The following is a 20,544-nucleotide window of genomic DNA, read 5'->3' on the forward strand; positions in this document are numbered from 1 at the left end:
AGTCTGCAAACTCGCAGACTTGACTAGCCACCGCTCTGGGTAGCTCGTTCACCGCACCCCGCCGAGGTGCACGACCCTCGGATTAGGGTGACAGAACGCGAGCCTACTCTGCACCTGCTCTCTCTGACACTGCTGAACGCAGGAATGAGAGGCTGGGGAGCAGAAACACTGGGGCAAGAGACTAAGACTGCGCTACAGGGACCCCAGTGTGCAGCGGCCACGCGACCCGGGGGACCCTTAGCCTTGCCGGAAGTGGAATTCTTTCGCCAAGAAAGTGCCTTCGGGCATGCTGAGGTGTGGGAAGGAATTACCTTCGCCACCTTCAGGAATTCCCAGACTCGGCTTGAAGGGATTAGGGATGAGGTAAGGTTTCTAGGACCCCAGCTTGCAGGAAAAAAAAAAAAAGTTATCAACATGCAGAGAGATTAAATTATCTCTCTTTCCAATCCGGCATATTTCCTAAGCCTGAAATAACTTGCTAGGCCTCCTTGTGGGCTTCTGAGAAACAGGAGGGCAGCTGGGAGTACTTCCCACGCCCACAGGAGCCTTTGTGTGAAAATCCCTAAAAATAGAGGTTGTTCTTTTAAAAACAAAAGGGAAGGCAAAGCCATGGGAACACTGACGGAGCCCCAACCTCTGCTCCAGCAAAGGGTTTTTGGGGATTTTTTGTGTGTGGGTTTTGATGTGGAAATATATATATATAATATAAAATGTACCATTTAAACTATTTTTAAGGGTATAGTTCAGTGGCATTAATACTATTCACCACGTGGTGCAGCTTGAACTACTTCCAAAACTTCATCACCCCCAAACTGAGACTCTGTACCCTTCAGCAGTAACTCCCCACAGCCCTCTTGTCCGAGCAAGTGGTAACCTCTAATCTATTTTCTGGCTCTATAAATTTGCTTCTCCAACCCTTCTCATATAAGTGAAATTAGATGACATTTGTCCTTTTTATGTCTGACTTTTCACTTAGCATCATGTCCTCAAAGTTGTGGCATGTGTCAGAACTTCTTTCCCAGTAAAGAAGTTTGTAACAATGCATCTCTGTAAGAGGAAAGAACCCCAGGATGAATTACAGATTAGCCACCTGTGAGCAATGGATGGCTGGGTGGGCATATTATTGGAATCTCATGTTTGTACAAACATCTGTACAGAGAGTAGTGCCATCTTTATTTACTTTGGGGTCACACATGACACTTTGGTTTTTTGCCTCAAGCTGGTTTCCTGTTTGCTGTCACCTTCTGATGAGCCTCTCTCAAAGTGTCAATGTGAACTTTGAAGAATCCACATTCAATTCCATGTTAGCCTGAGCTAAAACCATAATCCACCCCTCTGTTCATAACCACCTACTTCCTGTCATTCATCATTTTCTAAACAAATGAAAAGTTTCCTTTAAAACTTACGAGCATCATCTATACCTAAGAACAAATGTTTGTCCTTTTTCTTCATGTTAAGGCTAGAGAAACCTGTCCATTTGCAAATTTTAAAAAGTGTATCCTGCTTAATGTAGATTTAAAATGATATAACTGTAAAAAACATAGTAATACTCTTACTGTATTGAAAAATAGTATCCTGCATAACCTCTGAACAGAACAATTCCATTTTTAAGATACTACCCTATATGACCTAGTACAAAGATGTTCACTGTATTATTACTTTGTAATAGTTTTTAAAATTTAACATTCTAACTGACCACTATTAGAAGACTGATTAAATAAGTTATGGTATAGCCATACTATGATAGCCAGCATTAGAAACAACTAGGTGTTTTTATATGTACTAATATAGAACTTTGATCATCACATAATAACGAGTAAAAATAGCAAGTTGTAGAATAACGTGCTTTGTTTTTTTTTTAAAGCAGTGCATATATGTGTATAGTTTGTATGGAAAATACACATCCATTTGTTAACAGTGGTTATCTCTAGAGAGGGGGGTTGAGATAGTAAAGTGGGAGAGGAAATCTAAGTTTGGTGCACAAATTTTAGATTTTTATTGAATTTTTTTCTTACAATGAGCACGTTAGTTTTGGAATCTGAAAAAATGAGTAAGAAAATTAAAAAGACAATATGGGGCAGATTGCATTTTCCAAAGATAACTGCATTAACATATTCCATCCCATATGCTCTTCTTGAAATATAACATGGACATTCCTTCAAAAAGAGATGGGAATCTATGTCCCCTCCCCTTGAGCCAAATGGACCTTTGTAAGTGCCTCAACCAATAGCAGTGAAAGAAATCACACTGCTTGACTTCCTAGGTTAGGTCATGAAGGCAGTAGGGAGTCCATCTGGCTTCCTTGCTCTCAGAGCACTCACCCTTGGAACTCAGCCACCATGTTGTGAGGAAGCCCAGGCCACACGGGGAGGCCACATGTTCCTACCAATAGCCAGCATCAACTGCCAGACATGTGAGTGAAAGAAGCCTTCAGATGATGATTCACGTTCCCTGCCTTAGATCCTTCCAGCTGAGGTTCCAGACGCTGCAGAGATAAGCTGCCCTTGCTGGGCTCTGTCTGAATTCCTGACCACAGAATCCATGATAGATAGTGAATTATTATTGTTTTAAGCCGCTAAATTTGGGGGTAATTTTTTATTCAGCAACAGATAGCAAATACATCTAACCAAGATAAAAAAATATTTCATTTCCTTTCACAGTATTTTTATTCATCTCAAATTGTTTGAATTTACCCTTGTTGCAGTACTGTTATATTTAAAAATAATATTATTCTTAAATGTTCTTAAACTCACCTTTTTAAACTCACCTCTTGAACTCACATTTAAGAAATGTTCTTAAACTCACCTTTTTTTTCTATTTGGGAACCACTCCAGCTAGAGTTGAAGCCCACAATAGCGAGGCTGTTGCTCTATGGGTCTTACCCTGGTCAGCTGCGGACAGAAGATCCTTCATCTCATTCCTTTCCAGTGGTCAGTGCTGGGAATTGCCTTCTGTGTAAAAGCTGGAGAAGAGACCATGTCTTGAAAAATGATCTCATTTATCAGAAAGTCTGAACCCTGGGGAGGGATCAGAGCTTCGACAAAGTCAGCCAAAATAGAAATGTGAAAACAAGTTGAAAACATTAAATCAAAATGTAAATATGTAGAATAATTACAAAAACATATCTCACAGCCTGTGCCCTAGAACCAGCATCAGAAGGGCCACAAATAGTGGATCTGCTAGTCTGGTGGTTCTCTCTCCCCCAGGTCTGCATTTTGTAATCACTTGGGTATAGTTTCAGACAATACAGCTGGGGTGGGGCCTTGGCACCAGCATTTTCTTTAAACTTCTCAGGTGATTCTAAGTGACAGCCAAGTTGTAAACTATGGAATTTCTAGCTCAGTCATTTTGGGGTTTTTGTTTCTCCCTTCTCTAAAATATCAGAGCATACATCCTGTCCACAATAGTATCTTACTCCAGTTATAATCTTCAAGGACAAGGGGAAAGCGTGAAATATATCTGAGTGCAGAGAACACAAGTAAAACAAATATATTTGTAAATATACAAATATAAAATATGTATATTTTTTCTTTTTAGTTGGACATGATGCACCTCCTGCAACAACATACCTGTCTTAAAAAGTCATAGATACTCTGCACACATTCAGCAAACTTTTGTTTGCTGGCTCTGAGGGGAGAGTCAGAATTTGAACCTAAACTTGGTTTGGTTCCAATACCAGACCCTCTCCTATACACAGCTTCTCTAATCCAGGTGAAGAGATGAAGCAGAAAAAGTTTTCCTTCTTCCTGGATTTTAAAATGCTTTTCCAAGAGACAAAAAACGTCTGTCAGAAGGGCTATCATATGTTACTAGGAGTTGGAAGGGGGTGAACCAAGAGCGGCAAGCCTGAGAGGAGCACCAGCACCGCACACAGCCCGAGTGCCCTGCAGTCCCAGAGGAGGGGACGGGGCTCCAGGAGACTCACCCTGCTCTGCTCCCGGGCCAGGGTGAGTGGAGAGGGAGGGGCCGCCACTGTCCTACCGTCAGGTGTCCCCAGCTCCTGTTGAGCAGGTTTCTCCTCCAGGATCTAAGCTATTTGTTGACTCTGGGGGTTTGCCCTCAGTCAGGAGAGAGGCATTCTCCCTCAGCCATCTGGTCTCTGCCGTGAGCCAGGACCTGCTGGGGCTGTGAGAAAACATGGGATGCACAGAGAAGCCTAATGAACAGGGTCCAGTTTATTTCATGGACGATGGTGGCAGTCTTACTGAAACGTGACAACAGTGCAATTAGCACTCAGCCTTGGTTCAAATATCATATGAGACCCATCACAGACCTTCAACAGTCTAGGTGACAAAAATTAGGTCTGAATTTGAGTCCCAGACCTTCCTTTCCGCTGTGTAACTTTACCCAAAGTCTTCAATGTGTCTGAGCCTCGGTGTCCTCACTTTTAACAGAGTTAATGATAAGACCTGGAAAGCCTATCTGACAACAGTTTTTGCAAACATTCTAGAAGTTGCCAGAGATTGAAATCCAACTCTGCTATCTGTTGCTTTCAAAATCCGCTCTTTCCTCCCATTTTGAAATTCACATGACCAGTTTTCTGGTCCCACAGCTGCTACCCATACAGCCTCAAACTCTCTGGCAGTGCTTCTACGCCACCTGCAAGCTCTCTTGGCATCCTCAGGTGTAACTCATGGTGCCTGAATGCCCTCTTTCAACCATACTCTCTAGACATCTGTTGATCACCACTGTGCCCAATGCAGATACACAATGGGGCGCAAGATGGCTCTCGATAGGCAGAAAATCAAATTCCCACACTAATAAGAAAATCATCATGAACAGCCAACGCCAGTTCTTTCCTATGCTAGAACAGAACAGTACAGGGTGGTCCAAGACTGCGGGTGGCACAGAGGGGAGGGTGGGTGTGACGTGATCAGGGAGAGCAGGATAAGATTTTCGGAGAAAGTGATGCTGTAGCTGAAATTGTGGAGGGGAGATTAATAGAGAAAACCATGCCAGTGGTGGAAAGGGTCATAACCAAGTATGAGAGACCGGAAGCAGCTCAGTAGTGAAAGAGCAGAGGATGAGAGGCTCGCGGTGGGGGAGGTGGGGACTACGGGCTGCAGATAAACATAAGGGTCAAGATAAGAGCTTAGTGTTTATTCAAGTAGCAACTGAGACACTTCTGAAGGTCTTGTCCATGATTCTCATCTGGAGAAAATACTGGAGGCTATCAAGACTCCTTGTGCAGAAACTTGCAGCCTGGGCAAGAACTGAGGTTAGCTTGGGCTGTGGTAATGAGAGAGGTGGGGTTCAAAAGGATTTGAAAAATATTCACAAGCCCTGCCTCCATGAGTTGCCAATCTGACCGATCAGATCACAGAACATTTACTGGGCCACACCCAGCAGTGAGTAAGGTCATTTTCCACTAACTGGCCACACACGTAGACACGGTTCTTTGTTCTTTTGCAACTGGGGTAAGGAAAGGGATGGGACCTACTTGTTCACTGATCAAGCCCTGGCTGTACTGTTCCTCACTCTTCTCACATATTGAGATGCGCCAAGGGGAAGGAAACGCTCTAGGGGCCTGTGGTCCTGGTGACACTGTCTGGCCCATTTCTGCATGAGGGTATGGGAAACGGGTCTAGCACTTAAGATAGCTGGTATCCTACCAGCCATTGGTCCTTGTGTGGATTTCTTTTGGGGATCTTGTAAGTTTGTGGTTGAATGCGGAATCTGGCATTTCCAAGCTCCCTGATCGTAGCATCATCTTAATGCCATCTAATGTCCACCACCACTTGTAGTACCTTCACTGCTAATGCCTCTTTTATCCCATAACATTGTTCATTCATTCACTGGTATCTGCTTGTGTGAGACATGGATCTATATTCTGTGAACAGAATACCTTCAAGGAGCCTACAAACTAACCTAGGCAGTCTTTTCCTGATGAACAATTAGTTTTGAATTCTCTGGAAATAGTAATACTAAAACACATGTATGATAAATAAACCTAACGTATGAAAAGCCAGGCACTGCACACTGCCTAGCTGTTTCTGACTGATATATACCTGTTATGGCCCATACATACAGCCATTTAGGAGGAAGAAAATAAACAGAAATGGAGAAAGAAAGATAAAAAGGTGACTGGGCAGGCCTCCCACATCATACACATCACTCCCTCCCAACTGGTGAGGCTGGCTGTGCTCCTCCAATCTTCTTGTCCATGACTCTGATTTGGCCTCAAGGGCAGCCAGGACCCTGCTCATGATTAACCAATAGCTTAGGATTCAAAAGTTTAATATATTCTTGCTTTTGTAGGATGATTTTCCCCTGAAAGTCTACTGATTTTGTTTTCACTCACAGCAACACAAATGTTCCATCCTTTCCAGGGTCTCAGATAATGAAATCACAACTCCACAAAATTTTTGTCACTTCCACCTCACTAAGTAGTTATTCTTTGCTGGTCAATTAAATCCAGACAGGTAGATCCTCTCATAACTACTTTAATCTTTTGAAAGATATAGTCAGCAAGTCAGGAATTTATTCCATGTGCTGCTTTGCACAAAATTAAGCTTGCAACATCTGTCCAACTCTGCTCCATCTTGCCTTTGTGTTCTAAAATCTAAACTAGAGAGTATCGATTTGTGCTTTTATAGTTTACAAATTATCTCAAATGACTTGTCACAGCAACTCTCATGGGGATTATTATGCCCCTCTTACAGATGAAGAAAACACTCAGGAAAGGTAAGCAACTTGGACAATGTTACACAGATAAATCCAGCTAGAGCCAGAATTTGGAAGGTCTAAATTCCTTGATTATTTCACTGCTCCTTATCTGAAGAGTACCAAACTGTACTCCTGCTGTCTCACAATTATAATCAGCAAAGTACCACACAGCTTACTTAAAGCTGTCCCGTGCAGCACCGGTGATGCTGTCCTGGCGTGCCATCACCTGCCCCCAGATCCTGAGGGCCAGCTCCACAAGCTGCTAGGACAACTCTCAGCCAAAGCCTCCTGCGGAGTCCTGAGGTGTTCTGAACACATTTACTCAGTTGTGTCCTCTTCCTAACATTTACTTTTGTGCTCCAGCAATCACTCAACTTTCATCACTGCCATGGAAAAAAGTTACATTATAGTGCTGCAGTTCCCACAAAGGAAAAGGAAAAGTACCATATTGGAGGTTTAAAGATAAACTTTACAGTGACCCAAACACACTGAAGGAAACAGCTAAGGAAAAGATGATGATCAGGCGCTAGTGAAAGTTATCTGACATGAAGAGCACCGTAATAGTCGTCTGGGAGTAACGGCCAGTTGGGTGTTATTTCTGAGTACTTAAATATTAATACCGCTCTGTGGAGACTGACAGAATGACTAAAGGCACTGGCCTGCCTACTGCCAGGAAAGCATCCTCCAACATCCATTTCCAAACCCCCAGTGACAGAGAGGCGATTCTCTCCTCCATTTTCATCCTCAGGTTGGTGAATCCCAACAGAGTATTCATCTTCCTTTTTTTGAAATAGGTCAGTTCCTTCTGAATAAAGCCTACTGTCTCATTTCCACAGCCCAGGTTTGAATCCTATCCATAATCCTATTCAATCCTACTTGATATTTTAATTAGGGGATGATTTTAAACAATGGTTTCTTAGTTCCACTGTATATTATCTGTATATTTCTATCTTCTGGAACCAACTTACTAAAACTCTCTAGAAAACTATCCTAAAATACTACTACTTACTCATTCATTGAGAAATGACATATAAATTACCCAACACATCCTAACACTGAATATTTGCTTTAATAATCTTAAGTACAACCCTGCATCCTGAAATTGATACCATCCTGCAGTTGACACCTTTCAGCTGTTCATATAAAGATACTAGTAGCTTCAACCACCTATTTCCATCTAGCACAATGCCTGTTACTAAGTGGGTGATCAATGCTGAATACTATACCCTCACAAGTAAGAATTCAAATCAACAAAATAGTTACTATCACAGATAATATACACTGTTTGGCCCCTTTCATCACCTTGACACAAGCATCATGGCTTCAGAATCTTATTAAGAATGGTATAAGCTAGAAAAAATTAAGAAAGCAACAACTTTAAAAGTTCCTATGGATAAATATGCAAAGCCTCAAATGTTCTCTATTTCACAATTCAAGTCCCTTTCTAAACTTGCATTTTTCCAGTAGTTTGGAAAAACCCCTTTGAAAATGTCACTCATTTACAGTAACACATTTCACATTCCAGCTCTTATTCACATGGCTACACATCTGCATGAGTGTGTTTGTAAAATGCTTTTACTAGAAATGTCCTAAACATTTAAAAATGACAAAAGAACTAAAGTAATGAGACTCTAAATTTACCTTTAGTTCACTTAAAACTTCTGCTCCATTGACTCTTTATCCATCAAATGAAAATAATTTATTCCAACAACATACCAGTTTCATCAAAGTGGGGGAAAAATTGCCAGCACTCTGAAAAGAATTTCTAACTTCCATCCAAACATGCAGCCATCAACATCTTCATACTCCTTTGTGTCTGATAAATTTTCAAGTAAGATTCAATAACAAACATACATTAAGTCAAGTGACTTCTTTTCCTGCCATCTTCAGAAGGTGGGAGAACTATCATGTATATTTGATATGTATCTCACTGGCCCTCTCCCTACCATAGCTCATCATCATTCAAGAAAAAGTGTGATCTAAGCAAGGGTTAGTAGATTATCAGTGGTATTATGTATAACTGGTTAAAGCACCATGCTAATAAACTCATCACAGTCTTAGGATTAATCTTTGCAAAAGCCAGTTAGTTTCTATTTGTCCCAAGGACCCAGACTGCACTCCGAGCTTCAGACAGCTTTCTTACAATGTGTCCCACTGGTCACAAAACAGGGAGGGAATACTGGCAAGGAGATAAATGGATGAAAACAAATTTCCACAAACGGGGGTGGGGGTGGGGGAAGCCATGTATGATGAGAATTGAATCTTATCTATAAAGAAAAAATCATACATTCTTACACTCCTAGTCTTAGCTCTATATTAAACTTATTTCAAGTCGAAAACGCTGGTGACTAACGTTAATACCTGACTCCTGCATTTTAGAACTGCCTGATAACGTTCTACACAAAGCTACAGTAAAGGCCCTCTTATTACCCAATTTGTGTTAACAAACTGTTCTATACAGACATTCTTTTCCTCTTTTTAATATTAACCTTACCAATTTTAAAACATTTATCACTAAGTTACTTGAATCAGAATATTGTGAAAAATTCAGCTAGGAAATTATTCATAAAACTGTATTGTGTATTTTATTTTTCAAACAGCCAGTGTCCACATTTTAAATGCAGAATTTGCAAATATAAATTATTCTAATAATTCAATTAAAAATAAAACAAAAACAATTTCCTTTAGTATCACAATACATAAAATGGTATTATAAACTCCAAATGGCAAGGTTTACTACATGACAATAATGTCAAGAAGCTTTGAAACTCATTAAACCTCTTAATGAATAGGTCAGTTTAAAGAACATTTCTCTGTTCCATGATTATGCATGAAACAACCTTTCACTATATTATGAAGGCTCAGCAATTTATTCATGGCATAATATGGGGTCAAGCAAAATTTTATTTTTACAATGACAATAAAAAATACATTTAAACAACAACAAAAATCCTCCCAATTGTTTAAAAACAATTCTTTCTGGAGGGTAAAATGTATTTTAAAATATACTGACTTACCGAATTTCAATTGCCAAGCTGCTGACCACTGATGTAAAAGTTTGTATTTAAAAATATCACAAACATCTTTTAACAGTGAAAATTTCAATGTGATAAGTTTCATTGCAAAGCAATTTTCACCTGAGTAGACTTTGAAATTTAATGCTCATATGTTTGGAGGGGAAGTGGGGAAAGAAAGACCCACTGGTGTCAGATACTGAGTTTGTAGTTCTTTCACAATGATTTCCCAGAGGGCTGAAGAAACATCAACTATTACTTTCCAGGACATATATGATGCCCCCCTTTCGCCAATAAACTTGTTCTGGCATTTTATAAATTCTCAATATCCATATTCCTGTTTACCCATTTAAGCACAGCAACTCAAAATTCAATTCAGTTCTATACAACAGTGTCTATATTATGTACATGTTTAATTATCAAGAGGAAATAGAAAATAAAATTTACAGTGATTGAGAAAGGGTCAGAAAATGGGATAGGAAAAGTAATACTGTATAATCAGAATATCCTATTATCCTACCAGTTTCAGTGACAAGGTTTTTCCTTTATTAGTTGAAATACAAAGAAGGCATAGGGGATCCCAGGAAAATAACACTATATATCAGAAAATTCAACGTGCTCCACCATCAGGATTTCCATTACACATTTAATTTCTTCTGTACAATTTTTATAAACTTGTTTTTCTTTTCAAAGTCATCAGATTTCCAGATTAAATTCAGCACTACACAGTATGCCCTTGAAGTAAAATGAGGTTACCTGCTTTATTTGGATACCAAGTTCCCTTCCAGACAGCATTAAAATAAAGACAAGTAAGACTACACAGATAAAATCCAGTATAATTCAAATCCAACAATGAAAAATTTCCCCCATATTGTTGCAAAATTCTTTCTACTGAAATGCTTTGCTACAATAATAAAAAGCATACATTACATATAAAAGATACCAGTGTACTAAAAAGTGACAGAGTGGACTAGCAAATCCTTCAAAGCACATTATATAAATGACTAGCATTTAAAAACATTTTCCTATAAAATGTAGGTCATATACATTTATAAATTGGCGAGTTTATTTCTAAAGCAGTGATGTGTGTGTGTTCAAATAGTTAGCTGTTCTGTACAGTATAATATCTACTCAATTCAAACTACAATAGGTTTGTCTTTCTTTGTATTGAAGTTGAACAAATTCATCTGATCAGCTGAGAAACCAGGGTTGAAAAATAAGTATCTAAAAATCAAAGTAGAAAGTTCAGAATTGTTGAAATGTAGCTATGAAATATGAAGAGAACTATTTCACAATGGAGCTGAAGTCACCTCAAAACTTATGGGCTTGAATCTAAAACAGAAACAAATATTAAAATCCAAAGCAAACCACAAAGTTAGGTAGCAGTACAGAAGCAGGAAAAAAACCCACACCCCCTTCCTTCAGTGTGATGGGCACTAAGTTTTGCAGTCTTCCTCCATCTTGCAGAAGAGTGGTAAGGCCATTCAATGCTTAGTGAAAGTGAGTACAGATGAAGTCAGATTTAGCCTGTCTCCCCTGCAACTTCAATTATGCTGTGTAAACAGTGTTACGTTCCAATAGGAGGAACAATGGAATTTGCTTATAAAAACTGATTAAAGATAATCATTATTTAAATGAAATAAAGATAACTCTGAAATGTTTTTAGAACTTTCCTGATGCTACTTGTAAAGTTAGCACTGCTATGTATTATTGCTTACATACAGTACAACATCATATGCCTTCTAACATAAAGCAGTACTGTGATTTGTTTGTACATATTTACAGATTCTTAAAAACAAGCTGTAAAAACATTACATACTTTCAGACAATACAAATTAGCACATTGGTACTCACTTCAAAACAAATGGAATGCATAACATTAATAAAACATCATAAAGGAAGACTCACATAAAAGTCCTTGATTGTCAAGACACGTTTATATATAAACTCTAACTGTGCAGAATTAAAGATTCAATCATAGGTACATCCTTATTTGATGAACCATATTTACAGCATGGTATTGCATAAAAAAATAAAATAATGTTTACAGGGTTTTACTTTTTTATCCATTGGATTAAAGAAAGCAACAAACACAACAAGAAATGTTTGTCTGCTGTAGTTTGTTTCCTACTAAAGTTTAAGTGAAAGAGGAAACATCCGTTTTTTATTTGCAGAATATAGCAAAAACAACTGGAAAATTATTTCCCTGAAATAAAGCAATTTGAAACGGAAAAAGTTTAAATTAAATTGCAGAGTCAAAAAGTTTCTCATCGATTATAATAGTGCTTCAAGTAAATATACTGTGAAAAAACGAGTTCTAGTTTAAAATGTTCTAAGTCTAAGAAATAGTTTTACAGTAATGCCTACTTTTAAGTTTCCCGGCTTTTTTTTTTTTTTTTTTAAACAGCCCTTTGAAAACCCAAATTAATAAAATGAAAGAAGTGGCAAAAGATCTAACCTAGCTGGCACTTTGCAAGCTTCTCTGGCCTGTGGAAATGAAAGCCTACCCTGAGCACAAGGCCTCTTTTGCCTCTCAGAACGAGAAAATTACCCGACCACTGGCAGTCCTCACTCAGCCAGAGCTAAGAGGATGGATCTCTGTGGTATCAACTAGAAAATCTGCCAAGTAGATCCAAAAAATTTAAGAGCCACTTCAAATATTCTGCACTAAATGAAATATGTGTACAGTAAGTTAAAAAACAAACACACTTTTCGAAGATGTTCAAGAGATATTACTTCATCTAATGTGATCTGTTTCCAATCTTCAAATTTGAGAACAGGTTCTAAGAAAGCACACCTTGGCTCACATTTCACCAAGTTTAAGGATGTAAGAGTATGTTTTCATAGAACAATTTGCTCACCAAGAGAAATTAGAAAACAAAACAAAACCCAAATTGCAAAAGGATATCCTCAATATTCTGATTTAAAGCAGCACAAAAGGCTACTTGCTTTCTCTATTAATGCCCAGATAGAAATTAAGTAACTTTCTGAAGCAAAATGGGGAAACCCAACTGTTGAGATGTTTATCATATGATGATATTAATACACGGTAACTCTGGTAGGCATGTAAAATTTCACAGTAAAGAGAGTAATGACTATACTTTAAGTGGTAAGTCAGTAAATTATGCCAAAGTATCATTTACCTCAAAATATGCTTCTAATGTGGTAGAAAGTCTGCCATTATGTAGATGTAAAGAAATGAGGCGAACACAGGCATGCAACGCCTGAACTTCTACTTGCATTGACTGCCACTTTCAAAGGCTTACTGCTCAGCAGTAGAGCCACATTCTAAGAACTGTGCTGGTGATGTTAACACAAACCAAAAACCCCACTTTATTCTGTACCAAGTTCTCAACAGAACAGAAATTCTGATCAGGCTCAAAACAAAAACAAACAACTCAGGACATCAATGCCTACTATCACCCAATAAGTAGTATGAGAAAAACACAAATGCCTATTCCTACAGAGAGCACAGTTTTGTTGTTAACATCTCGCCTGAATGATGACTTCTTGAGGTTGTGATGTGCAACGCAAGACACACCATTCTTAAGAGTCAATAATGGCAAAACTTAAATATATACTTCAAAGAAGTCTAAAATTCTTGAAAAATTTGGCAGCAAAGAAAGCTGTCAAATGGGAAAGTTTCAAGCAAAGTTTAATAACCAAAGTATAGAGGAAACCACATTAAACATAATTTATATTTCTTATCATAAAATACCATATATTTAAAATAAATGTAAAAGATGTTAAGGTTAGATATTTCTTTGTTCCCTTTCTTTATGAGAACAGTCTTGGGATAACATTAAATAAAAGAAAAAATAATTTAAAATGTAGAACATTCTATACTGAAACAAAGACTGAAGATCTATAAGGCCAATATAAAAGCTAAAATGGAAATTAACAAGAAAGTTTCATCTTCAAGGGGTATTAATTTTAGATTACTGATGTTCTATCAGTAGGTGTGCATTGTGACAAAGATGGTGGAAATTTAAAATAAAAAACAAAAAAGTTGGAACAAATTAAAGAGGATAATAAAATCAATATAACTGTTATTTTCCAAAAATTAAAACTGTCCAATGTGTAACTCAAACCATCATTCTTTAGAAAAGTATATATATATATATATAATATGTATATATATAAAAGCACTATTTATTGTACCATGCTGTATTAAGACAAAATATTAAAAAAAAAACATTCGTGGTATAAGGATAAAGTCTGTAGTTTATTTAGATTTTGAAATGCAACAAAAGGTTTCCGATCACTCATCTAGCTGAAAAAGAAACTGTAGTTACTAGAATTAGTAAACACTTTTGGTTTGTAAAATTGTAATGAGCAGTGTTCATTAAAAATAACTCAAGATAAAATAAGCAATTAAAATGCCCATTTCTTTAGTTTCTCTGGATACTGTTTAATTATCCAATCTATCAAGAGTCTAGAAAGAGAAGGATTAAACCAGATTTTACAGTTCCAAAGATACCCAATTTCCTTTTATTACCAAAAATTAAAATTTTCAATTATGAGATGATTATGACACAACCATATCAAACCTAAAAATCTAAATTTTTTTTTACTTTGAGAAATCAAAAATACCAAATAGATTCTAAGTGCTCTATGTTAACTGAAGTGTATTATGTAAAGTAAAATACAATTAAGCTTTAAAACGTGGAATATACATTTTGTATAAGCATTATGTTCTTGGGAATGTAATCTACAGAGTATCTTCTTACTAAAACTTCAAAACCTTGATACTTGCACATGAAAAAATCATAAAAAATATCTAAGTACAACTGTACAAAGAAACTGACACCAATACGCATACTTCCATAGAGAAGTGAATGCTTCAACAGTTATGTATTTTGGTAAAAGTTTTGAAAGTATGCATATTTTTAAAGTAATTAGGCTTTTAAATAGTGGAGTCTTAGACTATCAGATTTTTATTACTTTTCTCAAAAAGAAAAAGTCGATATAATGCAAAATGAAAATCAAGGGTATATGGCATATCATTCTTTAAAAGGTGGTTTCTTTTTTCCCCTCATAGGACACACTAATTTATTTAAGCCATAATCTCTTGACATTTAAACTTTTAAGTTCACTCTGTCTGTAAAGTATACTCAGATTCCCTGCTGAAGTGCCATGACTATGCTGAAAAACTTAGAAACAGTATGAGTAAATTTCACACAATTACTAATCTCCTAAGAATGTACAATGATATCAGTTAGGAAACAATTGTGCGAAAGTCTCTTTTTTTTTTTTTCCTTTTAAACTTGGTGTAGGTGGAATAGCAAGTTTCTGATCTAAAACAAGTAATGCATTGCTTCTGTAAAGGTGACAACATGTAAGGCAGTTCAAAGAATGCTGACTAACCAAACAAAACGCAGTTATTGGATTATCTTGCTATTCTTATCAGCTTAACTTGTTATAACGCATTGCTCTTAAATCTGTACAGCACTCCATTTTACACAGAGTAACCCCACTCTTGATTAATCTGTTCTAAAGTGCCAGTATTATTTACACATTTTTTTTTTTAGCCAAAAGTCTGGCCAGTTGTAGCATCAGGTGAAGATGTCATCCCAGCTCTATTATCATTTACATTCACCAAGGGAAATTCTGGAAATTCAGCACTTGTCCCTGGTCCCCGAAGGTTCACCTGTCCATTGGCAGTGCTAAACTGAGTAGCTATTCCAGCTCTGGATCCATGATATGGAGCACGGAAAGGTTGTTCAAAAGAGCTCATTTGGTAAGCTTGGTGGACAGGCTGAGCCTCAGCTTTCTTCTGAGAAGTCACTTGATCCAAAAAGTCCTGTGTTGATGTGGCAGAAGCATGGTTTGTCTCATCACCTGAAAAGGGAAATGAGTGCTGTGAATCACCAACTATGAGTCCAAAGTGGGATTTATCCGGAGTTGTTCTTAGTGGAGAATTCATTCCTGATCGAAAGCTATTGATGGGCATGGCTGCATAGACTTGCTTGTCTATGGAAGAGAATGCTGGCTGATTTGGAAGGGTCTGGTTATCAGTCACAAAGTTAAGGCTCGGGCTATTCAAATAGGCATCATTTTGGCTAGTTCTGTCCAAAGCCTGCTGCAGAAACTTTGAGTATTCCTGCAACATGTTGGCTTTATCTGATGAGGATGCTTGGGAGCTTGATCCAACATTCTCCGACTGGGTAACCTCAGGTACTTCTGAAGAATTTATTGATATGCTAGAAGTCACCTCAGTGTCCGCAACACTGAATGATATCTCATGCTGTCCATTAGCTTTATGGGAATAATGATCCAACAGAGTCTGTAGTACCTCATCTGGAATAACATTTTTGTCATGATTACTCTTTATCTCCACATTCAGTGCCTGTGAATCTAATATGGATGCTGTGGCACTCTCATCAATGACACTTGCCACAGCTGCTTGTGTTACAGAAGGCTGAGAAGCTATAGTGCCCACATTCAGCGCATACTCCCTACTATTGTTACTCGCTGCCTGAAGATACCGCTTCTTCTTCAAAAACTGCATGGCATCATCATAGTTAGTGCTACTGTGTACAGGTTTACTGGGCCCCTCTTGCAAATTGTCAACCTGGTCAATATCAGCATTGCCTTCTGAGTCCAGTAAAGCTTGTTTGTCCACAAGTTCAAAAGCATATTTTGAAACTTTGCTCTCTTCATATGTGGATAGAGGTGAAATCGTTTGATTCTGCTCCAATGGCTGTTTCAGGCTTCTCTTACTATTAATTTTTTTGAGAACCAACTTAGGTGGATGTATTTCTCCTGATGCATCTTCTAAATGCGCTCCCCCAACTGAGGAATGTGGCATTTCCACCGCATACTCGGCTACCATATACTCATCTTTCACTTTAGTACTTGACGAGTAAAGAGGCAAGTAATCATTTTTGTCTTTCTTTAGGTCAGATTTGTCCAAAGAACTCTCTTTGTCCATCCCAGATGACTTTTTCTCAGTTTTCTGCCTTTTCTTTTTTGGCAGTGAATTATCTTTTGGTGATGTAGAAAAGCCAGAATCTTCCTCGGATGTCAGAAGGCCACCTTTGATGGCACATCTGTTTAGTTTTTTATCATGATTTTCATGGCACATACGTTTATGTTTCAAAACACGATCTGTTCTGGAAAAATACTGTCGAATTCAAAGTTCGGAAGGGAGTTTTTTGTTTTAGTTTTGCGTTTTGGTCAACCAAGAAAAGAAAAGAAAAAAGCAATTAATATAAAGATAGATGTAAGTGTAATAATATGAGCAACTCCAAACTAATTTCCTGAGCCAACTGTCTATTATAAATTGAATCAACAACAGTTAGGGAATTCTTCAAATAGCTTTAGTAGTTGCTAACATTTTCTAATTTAATTCTTTAGAATTATTTTATAATTGAATTCCAGACAGACGACTTTCAATGTCAGTCATGCCTCAATAAAGTGACTTTTAAAAAAATTCAAACCACATCTTACCTGTAAACAGTATTCACACTGGTAAGGTTTTTCTCCACTGTGAGTTCTCTTATGCCTTTCCATATGGTATTTTTGAATGAATCTCATACCACATTCATCACAGCGAAATGGTTTTTCACCTAGTATATGATACATAAAGTTTAAAACAAAACAAATACTGTGAAATATAAGTTAGTGAATTACTTTACCACAAGAATCTCTAATAAATTACCACAAGAACATTGCCATATTTTGTTCTTTTTAAATGACGTAAGTCTTTATTCTAAATATATCTTCCAATTTATTTTGTCAAGAATATCTTGCTTTACAAAAATGAAAGAGAGAGGCACATGCCATTGAAAAGAAAAGACTGAAAGCACACATACTCAATTTCCCAGCCTTTTATTATAGGTACACATAATATACTCTTTCTATAGAGGCCAGTATTACCAAGAACTTAACAGTAATATGGATGGGTCTCAGTAGAGTGGCTAACGTCTCTAATCTTTTTTTCAATCATACAATAAATATTTTAGGAAAATTTTTGAAAAAAGGTTACCCATACACAGACCAACACAATTCAGAGTATATTTTTTTAAATTCATGTCTTTTCAAAGATTTTTGTGGTTAAATAAAATCTAAATCCTAAGAAAATATATTTTAAATCTAATTTATTAAAACATAAAACAAGTTTAAATCAGAGGCTAGGTTTTAAAAGTAATGTTTGTTTATATTGATTCTCTTTTCCTCAACTCAAATGAGCATTTTTCAAGTCCTTCTGGGAAAGAATTAAAATGAGCAATGTTAACTGGACACAGAACCCCCAACCTCACCTCCAATTTTTTTTTTTTTTAATGACAAAAGGACTTCTTAGCTTGAAGGAACCATCTTATGAAGATCTAAAATAGTTTTTACTGATAAAGCCACAGCCTAAGCAAACCAAAGGGTGTGACAAGATTCACCTGTTTGGAAAACCACTGTTTCTACTTTTCATATAGTCAACAAAATTTTACTGAATTCTTCTCCTCTACCCATAAACCCTCTGTAAGAGGTTAAAAGTTAAAGACTTGTTACTTGTCCTCAAAGAGATTATAACATTAATTGGGAAAACATGATACAAATATTACAAAAGAACAACTAACAAAACTATATCCAGCTCTGGTTTACCTTTACAGCTTTATAACCCACTAGCTCTCTTCTTGACCTTTTCTCAAATGGAAGAACCTACCTAGCTCATGTTTTCCTACTTCTGCCTGTTTCATGCTGCTCCTTAAGTCCACTTCTGTGTGCTCAGGTACTACGCTCCCCTCCAGGACCAACCCATCTGCTCTAGGATACACTGCCCTATTCCCCCAGAGGAAAGGTATCTTTATCTTCTTTGTTGTTATTGTTATTGTTCAGCTGCTAAGTCCTGTCTGACTCTCTGCAACCTCAGGGACTGCAGCACAGGCTTCCCTGTCCTTCACTATCTCCTCGAATTTGCTCAAACTCATGTCCATCGAGTCAGTGATGCTATCCAACCATCTCATCCTCTATCGTCCCCTTCTCCTCCTGCCTTCATTCTTGACCAGCATCAGGGTCTTTTCCAATGAGCTGCCTCTTCGCATCACATGGCCAAAGTATTGGAGCTTCAGCTTCTGCATCAGTCCTTCCAATGGACATCCAGAGTTGATTTCCGCAAGGACTGACTGGTTTGATCTCCTTGCAGTCCAAGGGACTCTTGAGGGTCTTCTCCAACACCACAGATCAAAATCCTTCGACATTCAACCTTCTTAATGGTCCAGCTCTCACATCTGTACATGACTACTGGAAAAACCACAGCTTTGACTAGATGGACCTTTGTCAGCAAACAGATGTCTCTGCTTTTTAATATGCTGTCTAGGTGTATCACAGCTTTTCTTCCAAGGAACATCTTTTCATTTCATTAAATTATCATCAAATTATCTTCTTTAACTTGACACAGAACTGTAGCTGTACCTTTCCTAAGGCACTCATTACTTTCATCTCAGTAATTAATCTACAACTCTACTCTTTTACTAAATTTCTTTAGGTCAGAATCGGGGCCCAAATTATGCTTATGTAGCTCAAATTACTTTGGGCAATTTTTTAAGTGCCACATGAATGGCATAAAGGATTATTACAGAGGCTTGTTAGCGGAAAAAACCATTATCATGAACTGGTATGATGTGGAAAAGTCTCTTCGCAGTGTCAGAATCTATGCTGAGCAGTCGTTAAAAGGTGAGTGATTAAAGGCAAGAAAAGAATATTTAGTGGGGAATAACAGAGCAAGTAAGGGTTTAGATATTATAAGATATACTGGAGAATCACAACAAACTGTGAAAAATTCGTAAAGATATGGGAATACCAAACCACCTGACCTGCCTCCTAAGAAACCTGTATGCAGGTCAAGAAGGAACAGTTAAAGATGGGCATGGAACAACAGACTGGTGCCAAATAGGGAAAGGAATACGTCAAGGCTGTATATTGCCACCCTGTTTTTTTAACTTATATGTAGAGTACATCATGCGAAATGCCACGACGGATGAAGCACAAGCTGGAATCAACATTGATGGGAAAAATATCAATAACTTCAGATATGCAGATGACACCACCCTTATGGCACAAAGTGAAGAGGAACTAAAAAGCCTCTTGATGAAAGTGAAAGAGGAGAGTGAAAAAGTTGGCTTAAAACTCAGCATTCAAAAAAAGAAGATCATGGCATCTGGTCCCATCACTTCATGGGAAATAGATGGGGAAACAATGGAAACAGTGACAGACTATTTTTTTGGGCTCCAAAATCACTGCAGATGGTGACTGCAGCCATGAAATTAAAAGATGCTTACTCCTTGGATGAAAAGCTATGTCTGTCTAGTCAGAGCTATGGTTTTTCCAGTGGTCATGTATGGCTGTGAGAGTTGGACTGTGAAAAAAGCTGAGCACAGAAGAACTGATGCTTTTAAACTGTGGTGTTGGAGAAGACTCTTGAGAGTCCCTTGGACTACAAGGAGAGCAAACTAGTCAATCCTCAAGGAAATCAGTCCTGAATATTCACTGGAAGAACTGATGCTGAAGCTGAAACTCCACACTTTGGCCACCTGATGCAAAGAACTGACTCACTGGAAAAGCCCCTGATGCTTGGAAAGACTGAAGGCAGGAGGAGAAGGGGATGACAGAGGATGAGATGGTTCGATGGCATCACTGACTCAATGGACATGAGTTTGAGCAAGTTCTGGGAATTGGTGATAGACAAGGAGGCCTGCCATGCTGCAGTCCATGGGGCTGCAAAGAATTGGACACGACTGATCGACTGAACGAATATTGGAGAAATGGTGCCTAAGAAGAGACTTTAACTTGGCAATAAGTCAACTATTTGAAACTTTCAAGAATGCAACTTCTGTAATTGCTATGGAGTTAACTAAATTTTAGGGCTGAA

The 20,544-nt window shown here is 37.8% G+C and overlaps 1 protein-coding gene across 16 annotated transcripts in view; it reads right to left on the bottom strand.

Annotated features, from left to right (window-relative positions):
- Positions 1-13,886: 13,886 nt before the first annotated feature.
- The window catches only part of ZNF148 (zinc finger protein 148), a 142,631-nt gene continuing 135,973 nt past the window's right edge, over positions 13,887-20,544 (bottom strand). For all 16 annotated transcript variants that reach the window (XM_069556164.1, XM_069556216.1, XM_069556179.1 and 13 more), the window contains 2 exons: positions 17,133-17,251; positions 13,887-16,806 (listed from right to left, as the gene is read on the bottom strand). In XM_069556164.1, the coding sequence (XP_069412265.1) occupies positions 15,208-16,806; positions 17,133-17,251 (1,718 nt within the window). In that variant the 3' untranslated portion in view covers positions 13,887-15,207. The remainder of the gene's footprint in view (positions 16,807-17,132; positions 17,252-20,544) is intronic.

Source organism: Ovis canadensis, chromosome 1 (genome assembly GCF_042477335.2).
Source record: "Ovis canadensis isolate MfBH-ARS-UI-01 breed Bighorn chromosome 1, ARS-UI_OviCan_v2, whole genome shotgun sequence".
NCBI classification, from domain to species: domain Eukaryota; kingdom Metazoa; phylum Chordata; class Mammalia; order Artiodactyla; family Bovidae; genus Ovis; species Ovis canadensis.